Source organism: Peromyscus eremicus, chromosome 11 (genome assembly GCF_949786415.1).
Source record: "Peromyscus eremicus chromosome 11, PerEre_H2_v1, whole genome shotgun sequence".
NCBI classification, from domain to species: Eukaryota; Metazoa; Chordata; class Mammalia; order Rodentia; family Cricetidae; genus Peromyscus; species Peromyscus eremicus.
The window spans coordinates 56,288,508-56,301,320 of record NC_081427.1 but is presented as its reverse complement, the minus strand read 5'-3'; the positions used below and the strand labels follow the sequence as shown (position 1 = coordinate 56,301,320).

General features: G+C 42.4%; 1 protein-coding gene across 3 annotated transcripts in view; it reads right to left on the bottom strand.

The window, feature by feature from the left end:
* Positions 1-4,970, bottom strand: part of Sv2c (synaptic vesicle glycoprotein 2C) — a 134,346-nt gene extending 129,376 nt beyond the window's left edge. For all 3 annotated transcript variants that reach the window (XM_059276322.1, XM_059276323.1, XM_059276324.1), the window contains exon 1: positions 4,306-4,970. In XM_059276322.1, coding sequence (XP_059132305.1) covers positions 4,306-4,885 — 580 coding nt within the window. In that variant the 5' untranslated portion in view covers positions 4,886-4,970. The remainder of the gene's footprint in view (positions 1-4,305) is intronic.
* Positions 4,971-12,813: the final 7,843 nt, after the last annotated feature.

Below are 12,813 nucleotides of genomic sequence, written 5' to 3'. Positions count from 1 at the left end.
ACAAGAGAGCAGTTGAACTAACAATGCGAAGTTCTCTGATCCACTAGGAGGGTGTAAGAAGAAGTAAGTCTGAGTTCGAGGCCAGCCCCACTGATGGAGTGGGGAAGGAAAAAGGGAGAGCAGTCAGCAGGGTGCTGTTCTGTCCTCATGGGCTGGAGCTGGGGCAAGGCCGCACCTGAAATGGTCCCATCTCATTGCAGCCTTAGAACGCAATGTGCTTACTCACTAGCCTTAGGATGGGAACTCAGCCAGTCACGGTCCCACAGGACACCTTCAGCAGCATTTGTGCTGAGCCTCAGCAGAGGAAAAGAAGGATGACTGACGTCTGAGAGGTCCCTGCCCTGTAACCAAGGGCAGAAAATCTAAGATCTGTAGTCGGGTTCCTAAATGTCAACTTAAGAAATCTGTAACCTTGTTCTCCGTGATTGTCCAAAGCCATTTGCTGCAGCCAACAAACTAATTTCCAGACTCCAAGGCTGGTTTCTGTCTTTGCTGCAAGACTAAGCATTGTTTTTAGAGAACCACTGTCGCCCGGTGAAGGCCACTGGCACTGTCACCTTAAACACAATGTCTCCTAGCTCTCGGTACTTCATTCACAACAGAGAAATAACCCAAGGACATTTTAGTCCTCCCTAAAGACCCCAAAGTGAAACCGTAAAATGAGAATTTCCTTCCTGCTAAAAGCTGCACTCTGCATTTCCTAGTTTGACAAACTGCTCTCTTCCAAGTGAATCAATGAGCTAATAATCCTTGCAGACCACCTCTGGACTGGCGCCCATCTTTTCTTTACTACTTTACTCAGGATCCTGCCCCTTAAGGAGTTGGCCTTGTTTCTCTTTTGGCCACTGACACTTGCTTCCTTGTCCTGGGAATCTGCAGACATGTTCATCTCTCCTTTACAGACTCTAGTTTCTGAGGGTAGGCAAGCCTTCTCCCTCTCTCCCTTGTTTCTGTCTTTCCTTTCTTCTCCTGTATTCCCAATGGTGTCACTATGCTTGGCATACCATAAATGCTTAATAAATTGACTTTAGCAACAGGGGGCGAATTACCTTAAAGGACAACATTTACTCCTTCAAGAAATGGCTCATTAGATAATTAAATATTTACACTCACTTCTTCCAGTCTAATTAACAGTGTTATCTGTGCACACAGACAAATGTACACATAGTACACCCTAGTTACCCTGAGCCAATCTTTGGGCAAACACAAAAAGAGGATCAACCCCACAAATAATTAAAACATAAACTGGGTCATATTTTGTTCCTGGTTTTCCTTGAGAAAATTGACATGATGCTTAGCGGCAAAGGAAAATTTATTTTGCAAATCCATATCCACAAAATGCCACCAAGCATGGGTCATGCATCTTTCTTTTCTGATTTTGATCCCATTGCTATGACTTAGTGTGGTAATTATATTACAAAGCCATTATCCGATGAAATGAAAATGGCAAAACAATTTAAATGCTTGTCTAAAGAGACTCTGTTAGAATGCAATTATGAGTGAAATTACAATGGCAAAATAATTGAAATGCAAGTCTAGAAGGCAGAGTCATGAAACCATAAAAACGCTTCTGTTAGGGACTCACACCCTTGAGTGAAACCGAGTCCTCCTGAGGACATAGTTTCGATTCACTACAGCAGGCAGCATTCATAGACAGATGAAACAATCCAGGTGCCTCTTCTTCTGTAGTGTTATCTATACTTGTCCATGCCACCCGAAGATGTATCTCACCATTGGGTGCAGGCTTCTGTGATAGACTGATAAGGAAACCCTATGCAATGCTGGGCTTCCATTCTGCACCATGAAGATAAAGGAAAAAGTGCAAGTCTGGCCTGGCCTTTCCTTTAATGTCTCCAATATAAAAGCTAATGTCATTGCTTGAAGAGGGCTTCCTTCCAAATTTAAGCCTGCAATGAGGAAGTACCCATGTGGATACAGTTCTTAGGATCTGACTTGAAACATTCTACTGATGATACATCCCCATGTGGATACAATCCTTAGGCTCTGACTTAAAATATTCTATGATGATACATCCCCATGTGGCTACAATCCTTAGGATCTGACTTGAAACATTCTACTGATACATCCATCCCTTTGGCAAAACCTTGAAAATTCCTGGACAAGCAGGCTTGTACTGATAAACTTGCCTACCAAAGGAAAAGAAAATGAGCAAAGCAAAACACAGTGTCAGATATGAGAGATCTGCTAAAAAAAAAAAGTCAATTTGATGACTAGCTGAGCTTTCTCCCTTGAAGTATGGTGAGGTCCGCATTTTGATGGTTGAACGTACACGTGAGTCTATCAGCAAAAATATGCAAGTTGTTCCCAGCTCCCACCTGTGACCCTTCACAGTCTGCTTTCATGGATCCAGTTTTTTTTTTTTCATTTACCCAGAAGGAAATAAATACTCAGAGAGAGAGAGAGACAGAGAGAGAGAGAGAGAGAGAGAGAGAGAGAGAGAGAGAGAGAGAGAGAGAGAGAGAGAGAGAGGAGCTAATTTAGAAAATAAAACGTTTTAAAGGAATCAAACAATGTCAGTCCTTCTCTCCTTCATGATTTTCTCTTGTGGTGCCAGAGAGAAAGCTGAGAAGTGACATCTAGCCACGCACAATTTCTTTGCATCAATGATTATGACATTATTTAATAAACTATTTTTCAAAACAAAAAAATTGTATGTTCTCGGTTTCTCAAGCTTAGTTTATAGAAGTCTCCTGGAAACATAGACAGTAGTATTCTGATTTCTTTTATAGACTGAATTATGTAAAGATTTTCAGCCACACAAACATGTTCTTTGAGGTGGCATTTCTTTTTTTCTTTCTTTTCTTTAAAAATATTTATTTATTTTATGTATATATGAATGCTCAATCTGCATGTATGGCTTTATGCCAGAAGAGGGCCAGATCCCACTAGAGATAGTTGTGAGCCACCATGTGGTTGCTGGGAATTGAACTCAGGACCTCTGGAAGAGCAACCAGTGCTCTTAACTGCTGAACCATCTCTCCAGCCCTGAGGCAGAACTTCTAAGAGGAGTTTGAAAATCCTTCTGACAAAGAGTGTCAAGTATCAAGCAGTGTATCAAACACACAAGTTAAACTATGTGTGTTGTTTCCCCAGCTTACCTCAAGAATATTAACTACCCCTCCATAAGAATAAGAACCTTGGTGCATGGTGAACTGAATATAAACATTGAATTTGTTGTCTAGACACCTTACACAAGTCATATCTCAACACATAGAACTGAATTATTAATAAAATTTGAAGTCGATTTTAAAATCATATTAGAGAATGAAGTTTGTCCAGCTTAGGTATGAAGGTACAAACCCTGAAAACAAATTTAAAATCTCCTACAGAAAATTCTATGTATAAAGCTAATTGGAAAAAAAAGAGCAAACGTTCTCATAGATCATAGGGGAAAAAGCATCAGTGTTCTAAAAATAAGTGACAGTATTAGATGTAATATCTGGAATCAACATTCATGAGTTTATTTAACCTCTATTTAGAAGAGCATTAAGTGAGTTTTCTATAAAGATACAGGGGATCAAAACCAGGGCTCTGCACATGCTTGGCAAGTGCTCTACTGCTGAGCTACATCCCCAGCTCTACCTTAGAAGTCAAAAAAGGAGACACTGCCTGCCAGGTGACAGTGGTGCACACCTTTAATCCCAGCATTCAGGAGGCAGAGCTAGGCGGATCTCTGTGAGTTCGAGGCCAACCTGGTCTACAGAGCGAGTTCCAGGACAGGCACCAAAACTACACAGAGAAACCCTGTCTCAAAAAAAAAAAAAAAAAAAAAAAAAAAAAAAAGACATCAATGCAAGTCTATACTGCCAAGTACCCATGTGAAATATATTAGTGTGTTGGTTAATGAAAGGTTGAACTCATAATAGTAACCTACAAGATTGTATTGCTAGTGATGTCAGAGCTATGTGTATGTGTAGATTTTATAACATTTGCATATCAATTAGTGATGCACTTCTCATTAAATGGCACATGACTTTCTTAGAGTAGGTTGAAATACATTTCTCTAACTTACTTTAATATACACAGAGACAAATTGTATTGATGAATGTAGAAAACATGAAGAAATTACCACAAAATTTACAGAATTACAAAAAAACTACAGAACCCAGGTAAGATTCTATACAGGGGCTCACTGCCCAATTTCTCTAATTTTTTTTGCATTCATAAGATTTTTCATTAAAAATTGCTGGGAAAATGCAATGCTCTAGATGAGAGTTGTTTATTCTGTGCTCCATAATAAAGCAAGTGTTTTCAGAACTGTCTCACCGACATTAAAGCACTCACCTAGCCATCCAGATCCTGAGTTCGGTATGCAGAGGTCAGTCTCTGCGCTGGGCAACACGAAGCCGACCACAAACACCTCCACACCATCCGCCATGAGCGCCATGCCCAGGACGAAGAAAAGGGCCCACTGGAAACGGCCATGGCCACACTCCTGGATTATCAGCTCATACTGCTGGGCCAGCTCCTCCTCATCAGCCCTCCTCTCTGACTCCAGGTCTCTGCGGTCCTTGTACTCATCTCCTTTGGGCTGTCCCACAGACACTATGCTGTCCTTCCCTTGGTTCATGCTGGGGATGCCCTGGTACTCCCCTTCATAGATCTCATCCTCTTCATCATGACCCTCTGTGGCCTCACTCGAGCCTTCATCGTCGTTGGCCTCTCCACTGTAGGTCTCTCCAGGTGGGTAGTAGTCATCATCATCATCCTCATCCTGGAACCGGCTGTAGGACCGCTGGGTGTATTCGTCCTGGGCCCGGTCCACGGCCTGGTTCACCTTCTTCACGGTTTGCTTCTTCACCTCTTTGGCAATGTCCTTGGCACCCTTCATCAGTGAAGTCCTATCCTTGTAGGAGTCTTCCATGTTGTCTCAGCTGATGGCCAAGGTGCAGTAGGGAAGTGTCCACGGACGGAGTGTTCAGCAGCTCAGCTGGAAGAGCATCCTCCACCTGTGGTTGAGAATAGAGCTGCACAAGAAGAAGCAGGAGAGAGACACATTAGTCCTTTCCCTAGGGTTTCCACCACGCAGCTCTGGGCCCTTTTCACTACCCCGCATGGTCATAGAAAGACACAGAATGCACTTTTCCTGCTTCGATTGCACACACACGTGAGCACACTGTGAAACTTCTTTGTTCAAGTGCATCCCACCCCTGGAGTGGCTAGCCAAGTTGTTACTGTAGTTTTTGTTTTAAAGACTCTTGTTGTCGGGGTAACGTTACTGAGGTATTCTACTGAGAACAAAGCTGACTACCTTACAGCTTTTAAAACACAAACATCCTGTCTCAAAAGGCTCCCCCAAGACTCAAAGATCATCAAAGAAGAGAGAGTAGAAAGATTTAAGAACCAGAGGTGCTGGAGGACGATAAGGAAACTGTTTCCCGGCGACAACAGGACAGCTATACACATGAAACCACAGTAGTTGTGACGACATGCATAATACCTGGGCTAGCTCAAGCTAGAAAAAGTCTCAGCATGAGACGGGGGTGGGAGAGGAGAGGTGGCCAGGAAGTCCTACTCCCAGCTGAGGAGCTCTTGGTGAATAATAGCTGCAGGGAGAAGCAGAGTCAGTTTTCTTTAAGACGATGACCTCCGGTGGGACCGCCCTGCTCTACGACAGCCCCTACACCTGAGTATTTGGGCAGCACAACTCCACTCAGACCGGATAAGTTTTTCTTTTTTTCTTTTTTTTTTTAAAGGGGGCACCAAGTTGGGTGGGTATGGAGGTAGGGGTAGATCTGGGAAGAATGGAAAGAAGGGGAATGACTATGATCAAAACACATGGTAGGAAATTCTTCAAGAATTAAAAAATATTTTTAAAAAAGATGTAAAGATGTATCTTGACTCGCAAGACACACAGACAGGTACAGACTCACCGGACATATGTCTACACACAGTGACGTCACGGCAGGATGAGAACTAGAAGAACCCCTGGTCTCTCTTTCCTTGCACTGAACAGCTCATTGTTCAATGCTCAGGCCGCCATTCCACCCATCAAACTTCACTGTCCCCACCCCCATGTATGCTGTTGACCAAAGACTCCCAAGGCACTCCAAATGGGCACAATACCTCCCTTTCCACAGCAGCTGCATCTGTGGGAAATTGGCAGGTAATCAAGTGAGTTTATGTGACAACCACGGAATTAGAACACATATTTTGTTTGTGGAGGTCTTCCCTCTCAGAGCTCACTGCACTTGGACAGGAAGAGGAAAGCCTGGTGTGATGTGCCTTCACACCTCCACCTGCTTTGTGTATAAAGCCCTCCAAGCTTTATCTCTACTGTCCTCGAGTGTAGACACTGGTGGATGCAGAATTCGATGGCACGTTGGAAGTGATGTTTCTTTCCCAGGCAGGTCCTATCGGGAGGAAGTAGGTCACTCCTTCCTTAGGGGCACTCTTGTACCAGGTTCCTCTCTTTCCCACTTGCTATCTGCTTCCGGCCCCCATGAGGTGAGCAGTTCTGCTCTACCACAGACTTCTGCCATGATGCTCTCTCTGCCTGATCACAGACTCACAAACAACAGAGTCAGTTGACCACAGATTACATCAGGAACGCAGCTAAAAGAAATCCTTCCTTTAAAATTCTCTTAGATACTTGTCGTAGTGATGCAATGCTAACTAATACAAAAGCCACGCTTGGATTGAAAGCAGTAGTTCTCAGAATGAAGTTTCCTAACCAGGTATGGCCAGGGCTCACACATCTTAAGACATCATTCATGTTTTGCAGGGAGTACTCCTTTGTTTCTAAACAAATGACAGTACAACACATCCTGTGCACGAGGCCCTGATAAAAATCAAAATTCATTGGCAACCAATGGGCTAGGGAGATGGTTCAGCAGTTAATGTACTTTCTGCATGAGTAAAGGACAGGTGTGAGACCCCTTTAATCCACGGAAATGCTGGGTGGCAGAATTCCTGTAACTCTATTCTCCAATGGTAGAGGACAGAGAATCCCTAGATAATGTTGGCTAGACAGATGAGCCATATTGGTCAGCTCTGGGTTTGATTAAGAGACCCTGCTTCAAAGATGAATGTGGAAGACTCATCAAGGAAGATTTCCAACATTAGCCCCAAACTCCTATTTGCATGGGTACACACATGCTTGTGAACACACACACACACACACACACACACACACACACACACACACTCACTACAAATATACAAATGAAATGAAAAAGAAAAAAGAAAACCAAAACAAATTCAGTTTGGTTCAGTGCACACTATACCAGGTATGTATAAAGCATTTTACGTACACCCTTATATTTTTCCAAATTCTTTCAATCCTATTAAATAAACGTTGCGTTCTCCATCTTTCAGCTGAGAACAGTAAAGGAGAAAGGGGTTAACAATTCCAGGGTCACAGGGCTTGTCAGAGCAGATGGATCTGATCCTAAGGCTTGTGCCCTCACCTCATCCACCTCATCCGCCTCATTCAGTGCTCCCATTGGGGTGTGAGTGAGTGCTCCAGCCTGATTTCTATTCTTTTCCTCTCTGTACTAAAACGGCCTCACCACCTCTTCTCTAAATTATATTGTGGGCTCTGAAATAAAAGGAGTTGGAGTTGTTAATGATATCTTTTTATCAATGATAGCTTTAAATGGATTGTGATTCCCAAGTGCGGTCTTGTTTGTTCACGGGAATGATCACAACATGGTGGTTGTCTTTCTAGAGATAAAATTATGGTGTTAAACAAGGTGTAGTGATCAAGAGGGCAGGAAATTAGGCAAAGCCTCAAAACTTTCACAATCTCCAAAAGACACATGATGATATTCTTTCTTACTCAAATAGGACTCCTTTGCCGTGAGATAAAGGTGGTAGTTCTCCCGTGCTGTTGTGAGGGTTAAGTGACTTTCGTTTCACACTGTGTTTGGACAGAGTTGACATCTATGAAATCAGGATTCCCAGAAGCAGAAGTGCACGCTGGGAGCCAGGCGCATACCTTTTAGGAAAGAGTGGGGGGGGGGGTGGGTGGAAAAAGTCAGAAAGGGCCCTGCTGAGTAGAAGACCTAAAATGTAAGCGAAGACCTCAGCACAGTCTTTCAGAAGGACTTCAGACGGAAGTAATGTGTTCCACCTGGCCCCACAACAGCTTATAAAATAATCACTCAGAGACTTAATATTAATTACAAACTGTTTGGTCTATGGCTCAGGCTTATTGTTAGCTAGCTATTACATCTTAAATTAACTCATTTCTATTAATCTATGTATTGCCATGTGTCTCATGACTTTACCTGTGTTCTGTTACATCTTGCATCCCCCACCCCCAGCAACTCACAGCATCTCTCCTGATTCCGCCTTTCTTCTCCCTGTACCTTTGCTTGGATTTCCTGCCTGGCTATAACCTGTCTTGCCATAGGCCAAAGCAGCTTCTTTATTAACCAATGGTAGCAACACGTATTCACAGCATACAGAAAGACCATCCCACAGCAGTAATGCCTCAGGGCTATTCTTCACTCAAGCACAAGGTTCTACCTGTTCACACCTCCACACCCGTCAAGTGTCAACTAAGGGCACCTAGGGTGACCTTGAAACACAGGGGCTTGCAGCTCTGCATAGAGGGGAAAGCAGATCCAGTACCTCAGAGACAGTCCTCTGAAAAAGAGGAGGGTACTGGATGTGGAAACAAGACACACAAAAAAGCCAAAAAGCACGATGAAAAAGCCTCAGGAGTGTGTGGGTAGTGCAGTAAGCATGTCATTGTCCTTCTTCTCTTGGAGATCAAACTTGGGTCCCTGAATGTGCTGGGCAAACACTCTGACACTGAGTAAGAGCCCCCAGTCTTCACATTCTTGTGTAAACTCCCCAATCATCATGCTGAGCCATAGCACCCACAGCTGATCGATACTATATTTTTAAAGGTGACATTTAAAACAAATAACTTTATAACAATGACATCTGATATATCCAATGACCTGTACATTTTGCACAAATATAGAAAGGGTGACCTCTACATATCGATGAGAGTTATTCTGACAAGAAGTGTGGTGTGTGTATGGTGAGGGTGTGTGTGTGTGTGTGTGTGTGTGTGTGTGTGTGTGTGTGTGTTCTCTTTTGGTGGTTAACAAAATAGCATATATCTAGTAAAGCCACATAGTATTTTAAAGCTGCTTCACACAAGTTCCCCCCACTACCACACATACTAACTCATTCACACACACACACATTCATGCAATGCACACACACATACACAGACTCACACACATACACACACACTCTCACACACATACAAGTTTCTGTTTGTCCACAAAGCCCCCTACCTTCACTCTTTCTCTCATCATCAGGACCATAAACAGCTCTTGGGATGCTGCTCTTCCTCCTTAAAACTTGTATGTTTTTCAGATGCTCTACAGTGTATCTTTTTCACATGTGCTTTTCCATAGATTTAAAAACACCATGCACTCACTGCATACTGGTACCCATAACAGCAGCCAATCTATTCTCTCCACAGTGAATGTCAGGCCAGACTGGGTTATACAGCAAGCCTTTGTCTCACGGGAGAAAAAAATACCAACTTGGGTAGGCCTACCCCACAGCTTACCCTTTGAAGCATCATAGCAACCACCTTTTAGTGAAACTGTGAGCCTGTGGTGGAAATGAATCTTTGGTACACGACAGCACCACCCTGTAGCCTGGGAATCATCTAGACTTTTTGCAAATGCCTGGTATGCAGGGATTGCGCAGAGGGACTTATTATGAAAAAACTCAGTTTGCTGGGGCATGGAGAATGGAGGAGTGGGGAACTGTTATTAAAAGCATAAAAGGGTTCAATTTTTACAAAATGAAGGGTTATGAAGAAGGACAATGATGAACGTTGGGGAATATTGTGAGTGTACAGTTAAAGATGATTAAATGAAAAATTTTATGTTACATTTATTTTATCACAATAAAAATACCAGAGAAAAGGATTTTAAATATATTTTATTAAATCCTTGAGAATCTCATACTTTGCATTTTGGTCATATTCACTCTCCATTCTCTCCCCTCCCCCAACTCTTCCAAAATCTACCTCCACTTTGTGTCCTTTTTTGAAAAAAAAAAAAAAGAGATTACCTCATAGCAGATGTCCTGGGGAAATAATTTGGAAATTCAGAACCACAGACAGACAGACAGACAAACAGATGATAGATGATAGAAGATAGATAGATAGACAGACAGACAGATAGATGTGTATTTCTATAACCCAGAGATAGTCATTCTTAACAATCAGCAATTCTACTTCCAACATTTAGACTGTGCGGAGGCATGAGCATGGAGCTGGTCAGATCACACTGAACACATGTATTTGAGTATTTGAAACACTGACCAGATCTCCTTAGCATCTATAACTCTTCCTCTGTGAATTTTCCTACTTGTTGGGTCAGTGACTATCTCAAGCCACACAAGACTTGATCCTAATGTGTAGTAAGTTTTGGCTGTCAGCATACCTTCTACAGTAGTAGTTCTCAGAATGTCACCTGGGGCTGGCTCTCCAGGAAATCCCTAAGATTACTCAAGGACACTGTGAGGTTCTATAACAGTAGAAAGCTGTTGTTTGACTTCATTCTCAAAAGTTCATGGATGGATAGTGGCCATCTGCAGGAGTTGCCTGATCAGCAGTACATCGCTGCCCTGATGGCTGATGGGATGCTTCCTCGTGGATAAGTAGTGACATTGCTGTCCCTGATGGCTGATGGGATGAGTCCTTGTGGATTCTTGTGTTCAAGAAAAACATTTTCAGGTTTATTTCCTAATATTTGATCAATAGATACAATCACACAAATGAAATCTTCTTTATCATTAATAAGTTTTGAAAGTGAAAGTAGATCTAAAAAATAATCCAGAAGTGCTCTTAAGATTCCTTTCAGGCGAGGATGTAGCTCTGTGAAGCTTCCTGTGGGTTTCTGCTCTTCTTACAGGACTTTGCGATTGCTCTGCTACAGCCCCGAAAGGGTGACAAACTGACTAGTTTGCCCATCATTTGCTCTCAGTAGCTCTGGATTCCCAACTGTGCACAGATGCTGGAAGGCCTGGGCTTCCCATCTTGTCTGGGTGGCATTTTCCAACCTCTGCCTACAGATGCCTAAAGCTGTCCTTTCTACCAGGTAGGGGTGGATAGTGTATTTCCAGCTCCTAGATTGCCTGCTAACCACACACTAGTCATAACTTGCAACACGGTCTCAGTCCCATGCTATCTTTGTCTTCTTCTTTGTCTTTTTCTTTTTTTCATTTCTATCCCCTGAGGATTTCTTTGCCCTTTGGGGATTATTATTTAAATGGTATTTTGAAATATTACCCAAGGCACTGACTAGGGTATAGGGGTGGGAGGGGACTGGCAATGCACTCAGTCCATCATCCTGGTCCAGGGGTGCATGCTTTCATAACCTGATTTGATATTGAAATTTTCTCTTGCTTTTAAATATTATTCTACCACTTTAATTTGCACTGGGCTATAATTCACCTGACCCGTCTCCTGCCATTAGGCTGTTTTTATTATTTTATATTTTTAGTTGTGAGCCTAGCCTTTAATGGCTGAGCCATCTCTCCAGCCCTGTCTTTATTATTTTAATCTTAGCAATGTGTACTGAGGATTCCTGAGGTCAAAAGGAAAACCTCATTTTGGCAATTTAAAAACCACTGTATGTCATCCAGGAAGATTAAAAAGGGGCTCTATTGTCCTGTGTTCTCTCCTATACCGGGAATTGGCTGTTGAGATGAATGAAAAACATGTTTTTATCATTTTAAGTTGCAGCTGACTGCTGGTAAAATTGAACATCTCTCATGAAAATGTCCATCCTGTGCCATTCTCGTTTTGGGCTGACAGTAGGTTTAGTGGTCACCTCCAGAAAGGCATGTCCGTGTTTTAGCCACCAGAATCTATAAATGGTATCTTAGCTGGAAAAAAAATAGGTAATTGTGTTAAAATATTGAGACGAAGCCTCCCTGGACTATGTGGTTATGCTGTAGATCCAGGGACAACTGTCCTTGTGAAAGGGCAGGAAAGACACGGAAGGGGAGCCGTAGTGACTATAGCAACAGCCGGAAGCCAAGGGGTCCTAGACCCACCCACCCTGAGAGGACAAGGGCGGGGTCACTGTCGGAAAAACTATGGCTCTGCTCACACCTCCGTGCTGGGATTCTGGCCTCTCTAACAGGGAGAAGACAAATGTCAAGTCACTCACTTTGTGCAATTAGAAGGCAGACCCAAGACATTAGCAGTCTTTTGCTTACTAGATTTTAAGAGAAACAGATGCTCCTCTGTGCGCCATACATAGTTTTCTAAGACGGTCTTACCTGCCGTGATTTTTTTTTTTTTGCCATGAATAGCTATTAAATCATTTTTATATCATCCACTTGACTAGGTTCTTTTTTCATATTTTCTCCTTGTTAGCAAATCTATTAAGGCCCCGTGGAGCTTCTAAAGTATGCATCTCTAGTAGAATTAACTTTAGTTTAAGTGTTTAATGTTTAGTTCTGTGACTTATTTGCGTATTGTATGAGGTAGGGCTAGCTACCAAATATTTCAGAAACAGTATTAAAACATCCCTCAGACAAGAAACAAGGTTCTTACACGTGTCAACGCCTCTTCAGACTTGTGTTCTGCTTCAGAAATTCTCATCTACTCTTAGCCTCACTAGCTTGATATTTTTATCTCCTTATTATATTTTATACGAATGCATGTTCCCTTCATGGCTCATCCTTGAAAAGTACATTTTTAATATTTTAATATGTCTTCAAAATAAACTTTAGAGTTGCTTGGCTATTTATTTCAAAGAAATTTCCATTAATATTGCACTAAATTTACAAATTAATTCC